General features: G+C 45.0%; 1 protein-coding gene across 7 annotated transcripts in view; it reads left to right on the forward strand.

Annotated features, from left to right (window-relative positions):
- The window catches only part of TULP4 (TUB like protein 4), a 150334-nt gene that overhangs the window by 129391 nt on the left and 8141 nt on the right, over positions 1 to 12802 (forward strand). For all 7 annotated transcript variants that reach the window (XR_010358749.1, XM_064413428.1, XM_064413430.1 and 4 more), the window contains exons 9-14: positions 527 to 761; positions 1251 to 1395; positions 2271 to 2415; positions 3665 to 3758; positions 5090 to 5233; positions 8680 to 11264. Coding sequence is in view for 6 of the 7 variants with exons in the window: in XM_064413428.1 (XP_064269498.1) it covers positions 527 to 761; positions 1251 to 1395; positions 2271 to 2415; positions 3665 to 3758; positions 5090 to 5233; positions 8680 to 11264 (3348 nt within the window). In the remaining variant the exon portion in view is untranslated. The remainder of the gene's footprint in view (positions 1 to 526; positions 762 to 1250; positions 1396 to 2270; positions 2416 to 3664; positions 3759 to 5089; positions 5234 to 8679; positions 11265 to 12802) is intronic.

The raw sequence follows: 12802 nt of genomic DNA on the forward strand, positions 1-12802 counted from the left end.
ACATGGCACACAAATAGGCCCTCACCTAGGGTGGGACATGTGCTTGGAAGTGATATAAAAAGTACAAGCTTCTTCCAGAAGTGACAGCATTGTAGAATAGTGGCATAGCATGTACCAGTACTAAGCAGGAATGGGATCTGAGTGTCCAGGTTCACTTCGAGGGCCTGCAGGAGACAAGCTACTCATTACTCGAGTTCAAAAAGAAGTTTCTGATAAGAGCTGGAACTTGAAGACACGTTTGTTGTCTCATTCAGTGCACTGACCACAGGTTCAACCTTCCTTTTTTAAAACTAGTTTTAGTTGTCATTTTATGTGTACAATTGCTTTTGATCTAACTAAATAACACACAGCCATTCTGTCTTGCATGTGGGTCCTGTGTAACTCATGAAGTAAACTATACTAATCTTCACCTGCCAAATTAGGGCTGGGTCCAAGTTCAGTTGGTTGTGTTGGGATTAAGTCACCACAGAAAAGAACCCCAACCAATATTGGAAAACTTTCTCTTTCCTTCCTCTGCTTAACGAAGCCTCCAATCCCAGACCCAAACAATATGAGAGATTTTGTCAGCTACCCAACAGCTGGTAATGAACGGCTGCACTGCACCATGAAGCGGACGGAAGATGACCCAGAGGTCGGTGGTCCCTGTTACACGCTGTACCTGGAATACCTTGGGGGACTGGTGCCCATCCTGAAAGGACGTCGTATCAGCAAGTTGCGGCCAGAGTTTGTCATCATGGATCCCAAAACAGACGGAAAAGCAGGTACAATTCAATTGTTGCTCTGTGTAAAAATGATGTAGCAATATTTTGGACGTTAAATCCTCAAGAGCTTTAAAAAATACATATATGCAACATGGATGGTAGCATCTGATTTTTTTTCTGATGTGAAAAAAATCTTTAGCATGACCTAGAAGCATCTGAAATTATACCCTGCTGCCTTCTGTTTTACAGAAGATAACTTCTTGTATTCTGAGTAATGGAATATAGATTGCTAATTAGCAGAAAATATTCTTTAGTCTCAATTTTGAAGTCAGTTGAATGCTATTCATCCCTCTGAATGATGTTCACTTGAGTTCAAACCATTGGAAATTTGGAGTTTGAAGGCAGAGTGGAGAACATTTAATTTTCCTCTGCAAAGTTTTATTTCAACTGCTGCCTGTGGATCGGGTTTATGCTTCTGATGACTGAGAGTTATAATTTATACCAGTTTTCTGAAGCAGCACTTAAATTTTCTGGGGCCTGTCTTGATAGATGAAATCTATGGAAACAGCTTGATTTCCACTGTGATTGACAGCTGCAACTGCTCTGACTCCAGCGATATCGAACTCAGCGATGACTGGGCAGCAAAGAAATCTCCAAAAATCAGTCGAGCTAGCAAATCACCTAAACTCCCGAGGTAATAATGTCTTGGATAGTTCTTCTTTTTCCCCAAGGAGCTTCTCTTCCTCCCTGCCTCTCCATCCATCTCTTGACACCTTGTGAAATGAAAAGTAAACTCCTTTGGGCACATAGGAATTCTCTGTAAGACTGGGGTCCTCTACAGGGTGCAGTTCTGGGGTGATCTCAGAGACTGGTGTAGAGCTGGACTTAGGGGAAGATTTCTGGGACAAAATGTAATGGGAAGAAATACAGCACAATTTCTCCCCAGGCAGTCTCAAAGAAAGATTTTATAAACTCTCCCACCTTTCCTTTTTTTTCTCTCTTGCCACCATGGAATACATTTTGTCCTTCAAACAGATTGTTTTTTACTTTTGTTTATTACATTTCTGCCAGTGAGTTATTTAGGTGCTTAAGCTGGTATTTTTGACCCCACCTTCTATAGTGGGAGGTAGAAATAACTTTTGGCTTAGGGTAGGAACAGTTACAACATCTGTGGAGCCTTGGTTTGCTGTATATAGTAATGTGAAAAATCTGTCAGCTGAGGTGTCATTTTCTCATTTCTTGAGACTTTGCTCAAAGTCTGCATACCTGAGATCATTCATCTCTACACCTTTTTGGGATTAGTGGAAGATAAATTGTGTCTGGCAGAACTGCTGTAAGCTTTGTTATATTAATTAAAAGCATCTAGCATGAGTTACTGCAAGTGTGTCAGGTCTTCTGTATCTTCAAATCTGACCCGTAATTCTCTGTTCTGTAGGCTGTACAGTCCTTATTAGTCACTTCGAGGACATCCTACCAATTGTCTTCTTCTTACATCTTTCCATTCAAAGACATGAGTTTTGTGCATTTTAGCTTGCCCATTGTTGATTCCAAGTATTGCTTTACTTGCAGAATCAATATAGAAGCTCGCAAATCTCCAAAGATGTCACGAGCTGCACAGGAGATCTCAAGATCACCAAGGTTACCAATAAGGAAACCCTCCATTGGTTCTCCAAGCCTGACACGAAGAGAGTTTCCTTTAGAAGATATTACTCAGGTATTGTGCACCTTGTTACCATACCTGATTCAAATGCATTTTTTTCATGAGGCAGCATGTTGTGATAGAGATCCAATGACCAGCAATGAAAGTTTGCATTAAATTACAGTAAGTAGCTAGAACTAGAGAATTGCATCTTCCAGGTCAGTACTAATGTTCAAAAGTGCAATGGAGTATCAGATGTTTTTTGGTAAGTACCAGGACCGGTTACTTTTGTCAGTGTGAATCCATGTGAGAGGTTTATTCTAGATGATGTTGTTGGCTTTTTGAACGTGTACGTGAAAACACTTCATCAGTTTCTCAGACCCATCTTAATGCCACCATAATTCTCTGCTTTGCTAGGGACTGCAGAGAGAAGGAAATGTTTGCTTCATAGGACCACATGATCTGTTTCATAATTAACATGAAATAGTCTTAATTGGAACGAAGGAAAGGAATTACCACTTTGTGCTCTTTGTGGTGATCATGTTCTCTGGGTAAATGAAACTTAGCAGGCTGTAGAACTCTCTGGGTTGTATATTTCATTAATAACAAGTCTGTGTTATTTTCATTTTCTTTTGTTTGGTTTGGTTTCTTCTGCTCTCTTGTTTCGCTTTTTCCTTTTTATGAAAAATTCTAAACAGTTACATGAAGATAGGACCAAAAGCCCTACATAGAGCAGAAGACCTGAGGCTTAGATCCTGCTCTTGATACTAGCAGCATAACTCCTGGCTTTTGAGAAAAATCTTTGGTCTTTCAGACCCATAATGAGTGTACCATAGCAACAGTGGTTTGGGAAGTTGCTTTAGGAGCTCCTGGGGAATTTGTTGTTATGAGTAATTAATTTCTGTCTTGTTTATTGTTCTATAAAGTGATTCATGAGTACAGAACCAATGGGCATGGTGTATCAACTCTCTTAAATACAAAATAGCCGTGGTGCTGCTGGGCAGGAGCTGCAAATGCCAGAAAACAGACCTGTTCCCACTAAACAGAAGTTCTCCTCTAAGTATTGTTCAGATCTTCAGTAGCTCTAGTCACCCTGTGGCTGATGCATGCATCATTTCTGATGGTGTTAAGATACCAGAATGAGTCTTCTTAATGGCTGGGTAAAACTGTTGCTACATAGGCACTTTAGGCTGTTTCAATACAATAAAAACAAGATAGACTGAAATTGCATTATCGCTTGCAATAGCTTGATTGCTCTGCAGTTTTTTGTTAGAGCTTGATACAGATTTTATCAGATAAAAATGATCTTGTTTTTGTTTTGCAGCACAACTACCTTGCTCAGGTCACATCTAATATCTGGGGAACCAAGTTTAAAATTGTGGGTTTGGCTGCTTTCCTACCAACTAACCTTGGTGCAGGTAAAAGTAAATTGTTGATTTTTTTCATCTTAATTTTTTTCTAACAAACAAAAAACTTATGCCATGAGATATTTTGTAAGTGATCAAAAGGCTTCCTTAACAAAGCACTTATTTTCTGTGGACAGTGGGAATTGTATTCCATTAAATTCACTGTAACTAAAGGAGATTAAAATCCATAAATACAATAATGAGGTATCAATAAAATAATAAAATCTCACTTGTAATAAAACAGTAAATCAACATTTGAGCCCAGACCTCTATTTTTACTGTTTATTGGAACAAAACCCACACAAAATAAAAAAAGGGTTTTGCAAGAGGACTATAGAAATAATAGGTTTTAAGTTACTGCCATAGAAGTATTTTTAAAAGTCAGATTTTTATAGTTATTTAGCTATAAATTATATGAAAAAGCTATTATGGCCTCATGCTCAAGATTCTTCAAGTCAGTGCAGAGCCTCACCACACAGTTCTCCTGCTGGAGCATCAGTAATCTGATTAAAAGCAGCAGTTGTCTATCATCAACCTTTCTCTGGGTGGGCCAGTTCTGCCCAATAGTCCTGTTGGGAAGGAAGAAGGCTGGGTGAAAAACAGGGTACCACCCTGCAGAACTGAGCTCAGAGCTGAAATAATAACACAAGTCTAGCAGTTTAATGAGCTCTTTAGAAAACTTCCTTTGTCCCATGTTGCATTATGTGGTTGGGTCAGGGTACATAAAGGTGCCCTGGATGCAGAATTAGGTGGATAGCTTTTGTGGCCATATGGACTGCTATCAGCAGTCTAATGAACACAGGTCATTCTAATTCTCTCACTGCCAGTGGCAGATAGGGAAGGATATAACTGTAGAGTAAATGCATAGTGATGCTTCTTTCAAATGTTTTCCCAGTCTCCAATGGTTTGGGTCCCAGGGATTTCCTGAGTCCAGTGGGATTTCTTTGTGTATGGTAACAGTCAGCAGATTTCCTTCCTGAGAGCTTTCCAGTTTTCCCCTGTATATTGGTAGTATCCTGTGGTGAAAAGTTTCAAAAGTAGAATGGAAAAAAGTGTTTTCCTTCCATAAAAATAGATGTGAATACAAGATGAAGTAATTAATTATTTAATTACAGAGATGCTGCTTCCATTTAAAGAGAAATAGCTGAAAGCAACAATCTCTTTTATCCCATTTATGCAAAGTGTTACGTGGTGATCTGACAAATAATGGCTTGCCCAAGCACATGTATACAGTAAATGACAATATTCATAGCCCTTCTGTCTGCTTTGAATTGCTTCTTCCTTAGCTTTACATGCTATTTGTGTAACAAAATTTTTTGTTTCTTGTTATGTTCTTTCTCTAGTAATATATAAAACCAGTTTGCTGCATCTGCAGCCCAGGCAAATGACAATATATCTCCCAGAAGTGCGGAAGATTTCAATGGACTACATTAACATGCCTGTCTTTAATCCAAATGTTTTCAGTGAAGACGAAGATGATTTACCAGGTAAGGAGCAGCTGGAGGGCTGTTGTGTTATGGGTTAAGCTAGATGGAGGTCAGGTTGGTTGTGTCATGGTCCCCTCTGGTAAACACACAAATCAAAACCCTTTGGTCTGATAGGGTCCTGTAGAACTGAGTTAGAATAAGGCTAAATATGTGTTGTGGGCATTGTTTTCTATGGTGTGTGGAAAATGTAATCCATAAAGAGCTCATTAGTTTCAAGTTCATTGGGAAATTAGTCATCTGCTAATTCATCTTAGTTTGCTAGGAGTTCTCCACAGACTGAAGCTTTGCTTTCTGCATCTTGATAGGACAGAATTGTATAATGTATTTGAAACCCAAACAGGCTGTTCTTGAGACCTGATGGCATCAAAGCACAGACAGCTGATAGGGGCTTGGGTTGGAGAGCAGGTTCCCATTAAACTCAGCCACCCTTTGAGAAGTCATAAATGCTCATTTGGATTTTTATCAGTACTAAAAGGCTAAAGTAGTAAAGTAGTTGACAAACAAAGCAGGATCAGGAAGAATTTTCCACTTCACTGAGGTAGCAGAAGATTTAAGCAGTGCAGGGAAGGTTTGAGTGCATGTCATGTGATGTGGGAGGTGAAAGGACTGGAAGTACTCGAGGCCTCCTCCAATCAAAACAAAGTCATCATGCCAATAAAATTAACAAACAACAGAAAAGATAAATTAATACATTTTCAGAATTTTCATATCACTGAGGGATTCCTGTTGCCTGGTCACAGGTTTTTGGAACAATGGAAGTGGCTGTCATGCCAGTACCCTTTAAAGAGGAAGGAGTGTGAGCACTGCAAACCAATTAAGAACAATGCTAAAAGCTACTGAAATAAATGGAAATGTTCTCATTATTTCAGACCAGGGTTTCAACTGCTGACAGCAGCAGAGCTTTTGTCTGACCCAGGCAACAGAGTAGTCCTCTGGACTTCTAAAGAAATACTTGTATGTTTCAAATTAAGCCCATTTTTTTCACAGCCTGGGGGACTTGCCTTGCTTAATTTCTGCCTACATGATACTCTCCTGTAGTGTCTGAAGAAAATAAAAGAGACATTGGTGACCATATATATATTATTAATAGGAAGCACCCAACATTTGCTATTGTGAAACATGGTCCAAGCTGTCAGAAAGTAATATAAAAACAAAAAAATAAAAGAAAAAAAGTTAATGCAAAGTTTTCACATCTCTTCCTGAAAATTGGGTTGAATCTGCATTAAGAGATGAAATGGTGCTCATAATTGCAGGTACATAAACAGAGAGAAAATTATTAGGGACTCTTGTAACAGCTCTTTGGGAAGGCCATAAAAGGATTATACTACCCTGTCCTTCCAACAGCCTTCCTCTTGTCCATTTTTGCCTTTCTAATTTCTTCTGAAAATTTCTGGCTTAGTAAATGGTGGCTACTTAAATCTTCAAAAATGTTTTTGGGGATATCCTTTCTAAAGCCTACATATAAAGGAAGAAAGTACCATCTACTAAAGGAAAAAGTATTGCAGGGTAAATAATAATTACCTGATAGATTAAAAAAAACATAGCAGAAAGCTGCTCTTGGGCAGTGCAATGTTCATAGTGAGGTACACTTGGGACAGGTGTTTTTTAATGTAGCCAGTAAAGATTTGGCAAGACAAATGCACAGTGAATTGATTCAACTTACAAAGTATGCAAACTAATCAATTAAAAACCTTTGGAGAAATGAAGAAAACATTGGATTTAAACACTCAAGAGTATTAGGCAACACCACAACAAATGATATTTTGTTGGATAAGGCAAAATTACAGCAACACTTAGGGCTGCTCAAGCCAAGCTAACAATTAAACCTCAGGCTCTGGCAGCTAAATTGCTAAGCCTGCAGGCACAAGGGTGAAAGCATGGCCTGCCAGCCAAGCACAGAACCTCAGAACTGCCTTGGGGTCAGTCAGGTTTGGCTCTTGGTCTTCCTCTGGAGGAATGAACTGAACTACCATGAGTATTTGCCAGTGTAGCCACAGTGCTGTCTGTACACCTCCCACGTTCAGGACTGATGCTGGTAAAAGCCTGATGTTACCGAAAATGTAATCACAGGGCATAGGTAGATGACTTGAATTTTAATTAGAAATTAATTAGGAACTGGTCAGTGTTTGGAGGAGTCCTGGCTAATGGATCTCTTACATGATCTGGTCTTGCAAATCAGAGGTCTCCACAGGATTTGGCACACTTAGATATGGATATAAAACTGGATAAAAATTGGATATGACACTAGATCCTTGGACTCTTTTCCTTCCACAAACCTACTTCAACAACTCACTTACCATTTTCTGTGGGGTTTTTTACAGGAAGTTTAATAAAAAGAACTTGCAATATTCTTGGAAGTTCTAATATAGTATTTACTGTTTTCCCTCTTTATTCTGTTTTGTTCCTTCTTGACTATTTGGATCCAGTGTCTTCATTTTCCTGCTCCAGCTTTTCAGTGGTAGTTCCTATTGGAATCAACCACTTTTTGCAAAAGGAACTGCAAACAATTGAGCACTCTTCATGCTTCTGCTCAAAATTATGGGAATTTCTTCTTGCTGCATTTTCCCTTTTTCAATGCCACCACATGTGGGAAATTTTTCTCATATACATATGCTTCTTTATACATTGCTGATTGCAGACTGTCCAAACATTAATGCTGCAGTCACCCTAAGGACCACTTCTTCAATCTTTTTGCCTTCCCATCTATTTCTTCACATTTTCTCCTTACAAATCTGAGAACTTTTATAAGTTTTGTCTGCATTTCATTCCATCATATTCCCCTCTCTCAGTTTCAGCTTCCTTCCTTTTGCATTGCTGGTTGGTTTGTCACCCACTGTGCTCAGCTTTTGCCAACTATTGTCTGTGTTCTCCAGTTCTCCCCAGCTCACTGAGTCTAGAAACCTTATACTAGATATTACTCAGTGTCTTCAGTGCAGGTCTTCAACTTTCTTAGCCTCCACTTCTTTTGTTTATTTGCTTGTTTGCTTTGTTCAGTTGTTTGTTGATTTGTTGTATTTACTATCAAAAGTCCCTCCCTGAAAACTAGTGAGTCCCGACTTAGCAAAACTTTTATTGATTTGAGCAGAAGCAGTTAAAACCTGATGATGAGTGAATGCTGAGCGAAATCGTGACAGTCCATGGGGATCGTAGTGTAGGCTGAAAGCATGGCCCCAACTTGACCTCTGAAGTGTCGCTCCCAAGAAGTGGCTTTAAAGCTGATCACCAGCTGCAGCTCTTGTGCGATGGGAGTCACTGGGGGCGGGCTGGCATAGAGTTCCCGCTGAGGTCTGATCCCCGCGTTTGGGAGCAGGTAGCAGCCTCTGGGGGAGCAGCAGAGGCCGCACAGGTAGCAGACAGTTCGAAAGGGCCTCGCTGCGGCAGGGGCGCTGTGCTGGGCCGGGGAGCGGAGGCCGGGCGGCCCTGACGCTCTGTGTTGTCCCTTGCAGTGCCCGGCGCCCCCGGCGCGCCCGCCAGCAGCCCGCCCTGCACCGTCAACATCCCCATCGCGCCCATCCACAGCTCGGCGCAGGCCATGTCGCCCACGCAGAGCATCGGCCTGGTCCAGTCGCTGCTCGCCAACCAGAACGTGCAGCTGGACGTGCTGGCAAACCCGCCGGCCGAGGCGGGGGGCGAGGGGCCGGGGCCCTTCCCGGGGGCTCCGGGCCGCTTTCCCGGCCCCGGGGCGGGGGCGCTGGCCGTGGGCGAGCTGGGCCGGCCGCCGCCGCCGCCGCTCGCCCCGCCGCCCCCCGCGCCCCCCGCCATCGCCCTGGCCGACCTGCGGGACCACGGCGACCGCGAGCATGAGCCCCCGGCCAAGGCCAAGGCCCCGCGGCCGGGGCCGCCGCTGGTGGAAGGGGACGCCGTCATCTTCGGGGCCGCTCAGGAGCTGCAGCTGAACAAGATGAACCCGCCGCCTCCCTACCCCGGCACCATCCCCGCCGTGCCCGCCACCCCCCTGCCGCCCCCGCCCGGGCCCCCGCAGCCGCCCCTCGATCTCTGCCTCAAGAAGGGCGAGTTCTCCCTCTACCCGGCGGGGCACTACCAGACGCCCCTGGGGTACGAGCGGATAACGACGTTCGACAGCAGCGGGAATGTGGAGGAGGTGTGCCGGCCTCGCACCAGGATGCTCTGTGCCCAGAGCACCTACACCCTGCCGGGCCCCGGCAGCTCCGCCACCTTGCGCATCACGGCTGCCGAGAAGAAGATGCAGCAGCCCTGCGCCAGCGCCACCTTGAACCGGCTCACGGTCCCCCGTTACTCCATCCCCGCCGGGGACCCGCCGCCCTACCCTGACATCGCCAGCCAGCTGTCCCAGGGCAGAAGCATGGCGCAGAGGCTGGACAGCAGTATCATTCATGCTACTCTGCGGAGGAACAGCAGAGAGGCAGCCCTGAAAATGGCTCAGCTGATGGATGGTCAGAGAGCCACCTTGCAACTTCCCCCTAAGGCCAAGAGCAACATTGTGTCAGCACAGTACCAGCAGAGAGTGCCCACAGCCTTGTACACCTGCAGCCAGTGCAGCAGTGGCGGCGCTGGCAGCAGCAGCACTGCGAGCGCTGGCGGCGCGGGCAGCATTGCTAGTGCCAACGCTGGTAGCAGCACTTCCAGCATTGGTGGCATGAGACCAGATCTGAGCACAGGGAGTGGCTCCCAGCACAGCTCTGTCATTGCTCACTCTGTCAGTACTTCGCCTCTGGCCTCCCAGTCCTCCTACAGCTTGCTGAGCCCGCCCGACAATTCCCGTGACCGAGCGGATTATATCAACTCCGCTTTCACGGAGGATGAGGCCCTTTCTCAGCACTGCCCAGTGGAGAAATCAGTACGGCACGTACCCGTGTCCTTGACAGAGGCTACCCTAAGTGTGAAACGGCCGCCGCCGTACCAGTGGGATCCTATGGTGAGCGAAGAGATATGGGTTCCTCAGGAAAGGACATCTCAGAGCTCAGTGCCCAACCCTTTAAAACCTCCTCCGCTCATCATTGGTCAAGCTCAACATCTGGATATGTCTCGAGTGCCATTTGTTTCCCCCAAGTCTCCAACCAGTCCCACTGCCACTTTTCAGACGAGTTACGGGGTCGGAGTACCTTACCCAGGAAGCTACAGTGCCCCACCCCTTCAGGGAATGCAGGCCCCCTGCTCCCCCAAAGAAGCTCTGGCCCCAACACAGTTTGCACAGCAGGAGCCCACGGTTGTGCTTCAGCCAGGTTATTCATCCAGCCTCCCCTACTGCCCTTTGCCGCCCATGTACCCGGGAAGCAGCACCTGCTCTAGTTTACAGCTGCCACCGATCGCCTTGCACCCGTGGAGCTCCTACAGCGCCTGCCCACCCGTACAGAACCCCCAGGGCACCCTGCCCCCCAAGCCGCTCCTCGTGGTGGAGAAGCCGGTGATGTCCCCCCCGCCAGCAGAGCTGCAGGGCCACGTGGGCACAGAGGTAATGGTGGAGACGGCAGACACTTTCCAGGAGGTGCTCTCCCTGACAGAAAGCCCTGTTCCTCAAAGGACAGACAAATTTGGCAAGAAGAGCCGGAAACGCCTCGACAGTCGAGCCGAGGAAGGAAATGTGCAGGCTATCACTGAGGGCAAGGTCAAAAAGGAGGCAAGGACACTGACTGACTTCAATTCACTGATAGCCAGCCCTCGGCTGGGGAGGGAGAAGAAGAAGGTCAAGAGCCAAAAAGATCAGCTGAAGTCCAAGAAACTAAACAAGACAAATGAGTTTCAGGACAGTTCAGAGAGTGAGCCGGAGCTTTTTATCAGCGGAGATGAACTGATGAACCAGAGCCAGGGCAGTAAAAAGGGTTGGAAAACTAAAAGGAGTTTGAGGACAGCCAGTGAGCTGGATGAATTCAAGTGCCGGAAGGCCAGTGAGAAGGAGGATGGGCGACTGGGAAGCCAAGGCTTTGTGTATGTGATGGCCAACAAGCAGCCACTGTGGAACGAGGCAACGCAAGTCTACCAGCTGGACTTCGGAGGGCGGGTGACCCAGGAGTCGGCAAAAAACTTCCAGATTGAGCTGGAAGGACGACAGGTAGGAAGGGTTGGCACACATTTGCTGGAATAGGGGCCAGGATGTGGGAAAGCTACATTATGCCAGGAATAAGCTGTCACTCATGCTGCAGAGTGCCTCTTGATTGTGTCAGCTGTTCCATGAGAAAAAAGCTTTGCCATATGGTTGCTAAAAAACAGCTGTTGAAGGTCTAAGTTCAGCACGTAGGGTGAAGTTCAGCTGTAAAGTAAATACACAAAATATGTTTGGTCTTATTGCAGTCAGACATGGGAACAAGAGCCTCCTTTGGTCTGGCTGGCTCTCACTGCTGAAGGTTTTGTAATAAACACAATAGCTCTCTGCAGCAGTAGCTGCACTTGCCTTCAGTGATGGTTGTGGATGGCAGCTAATTGAGTGAATGCTGCTCCCTTCTTGCACTGCTCACAAAGGTCTTGCCCTGCTCACATAGCCAGGCAGCACGTAGCTAAGGCAGTTAGCTTCCCTTCATGCCAAAATTTCCACTTGTGAGCAGCTGCCAGGCCCCTGGGGTTGGCTCTTAATGCTAGAGGAGGGGGACACTGACCCACCCCAAAGTAATGTGCTTCTGGGCCACTTTTGAACCGTGGATAGAAGAATCAATGGCTACTTCAAAAAATCAAAACATTTAATTTTGGCCAGAGTGGAATGTTACTACTACTACACCAAACCCAGGCTTGTAAGTGGTGCTAATTAGCAGGATGCTGGACTGAGATTCAGGAGACTCATATTTATTTCCTTGTCCAGCTGTAAGTCACTTTTAGTTTACTAAAGATATCAAGACTCTCAACTTCCTCTGATTTAAGTTGGGAGTTAGATGTCTCAAGTATCCAACACGCATGACCAGTGGAAGTCTCTTGTTTTCACTTGTATGAAACAACAGCTCAAAGGCAGTGATGAGAGCCATTTGTACCCATTTCTTCTTCAGTTAAATGGCTGTGGATGTGACTCCATGGGCATCTCTGCAAGACCACCCAACCAATGGTTTTTTTCTTGCTGGGGATAACAAAGCCTGCCTTGACTTGCACAGTCAGTCCCCAGTCTAGCTCAAGGATCTTTGCTGTAAAACAAATAAAATTTGGATTTCCGATGAAGTGAATGAAAAAACAGTAATAACAGGCCAAACTTCAGATATTCCCTGTGGAAGAGCGATGAACAACCTGACTAGTTTTGCTTTTTTTGCATTTCAAACAGCTCTCATTGCCCCTTTGCTAATTCATTCTTTCTGTAATTATGTGCTAGTTAAGATATTTATGCAGAGGGAAACAGAGCTGCAAAGAAAGAACACCTTATCAGCTATGAAGTGCTAGAGTAGGGAAATTGGTTGTTCCCCTTCCCTGAAGTCTCTTTTCTTTGAAAACAAAACCTGTTTTCCTGATGCGTTGATGGTAGGATATTTCCAAGGGGGAGACTGATGCTTTCCTGCAGGAAGCATGATGCTGGTGTACCCATATCTGCTGAAGTAATTGGTGACAAGCTACTTAAACCAATGCTGTATGCAGTTTAGCATATTTTATCAGTTTACTCTGGAGTGGAGTGAAATA

This window comes from Passer domesticus, chromosome 3 (genome assembly GCF_036417665.1).
Source record: "Passer domesticus isolate bPasDom1 chromosome 3, bPasDom1.hap1, whole genome shotgun sequence".
NCBI lineage: Eukaryota > Metazoa > Chordata > Aves > Passeriformes > Passeridae > Passer > Passer domesticus.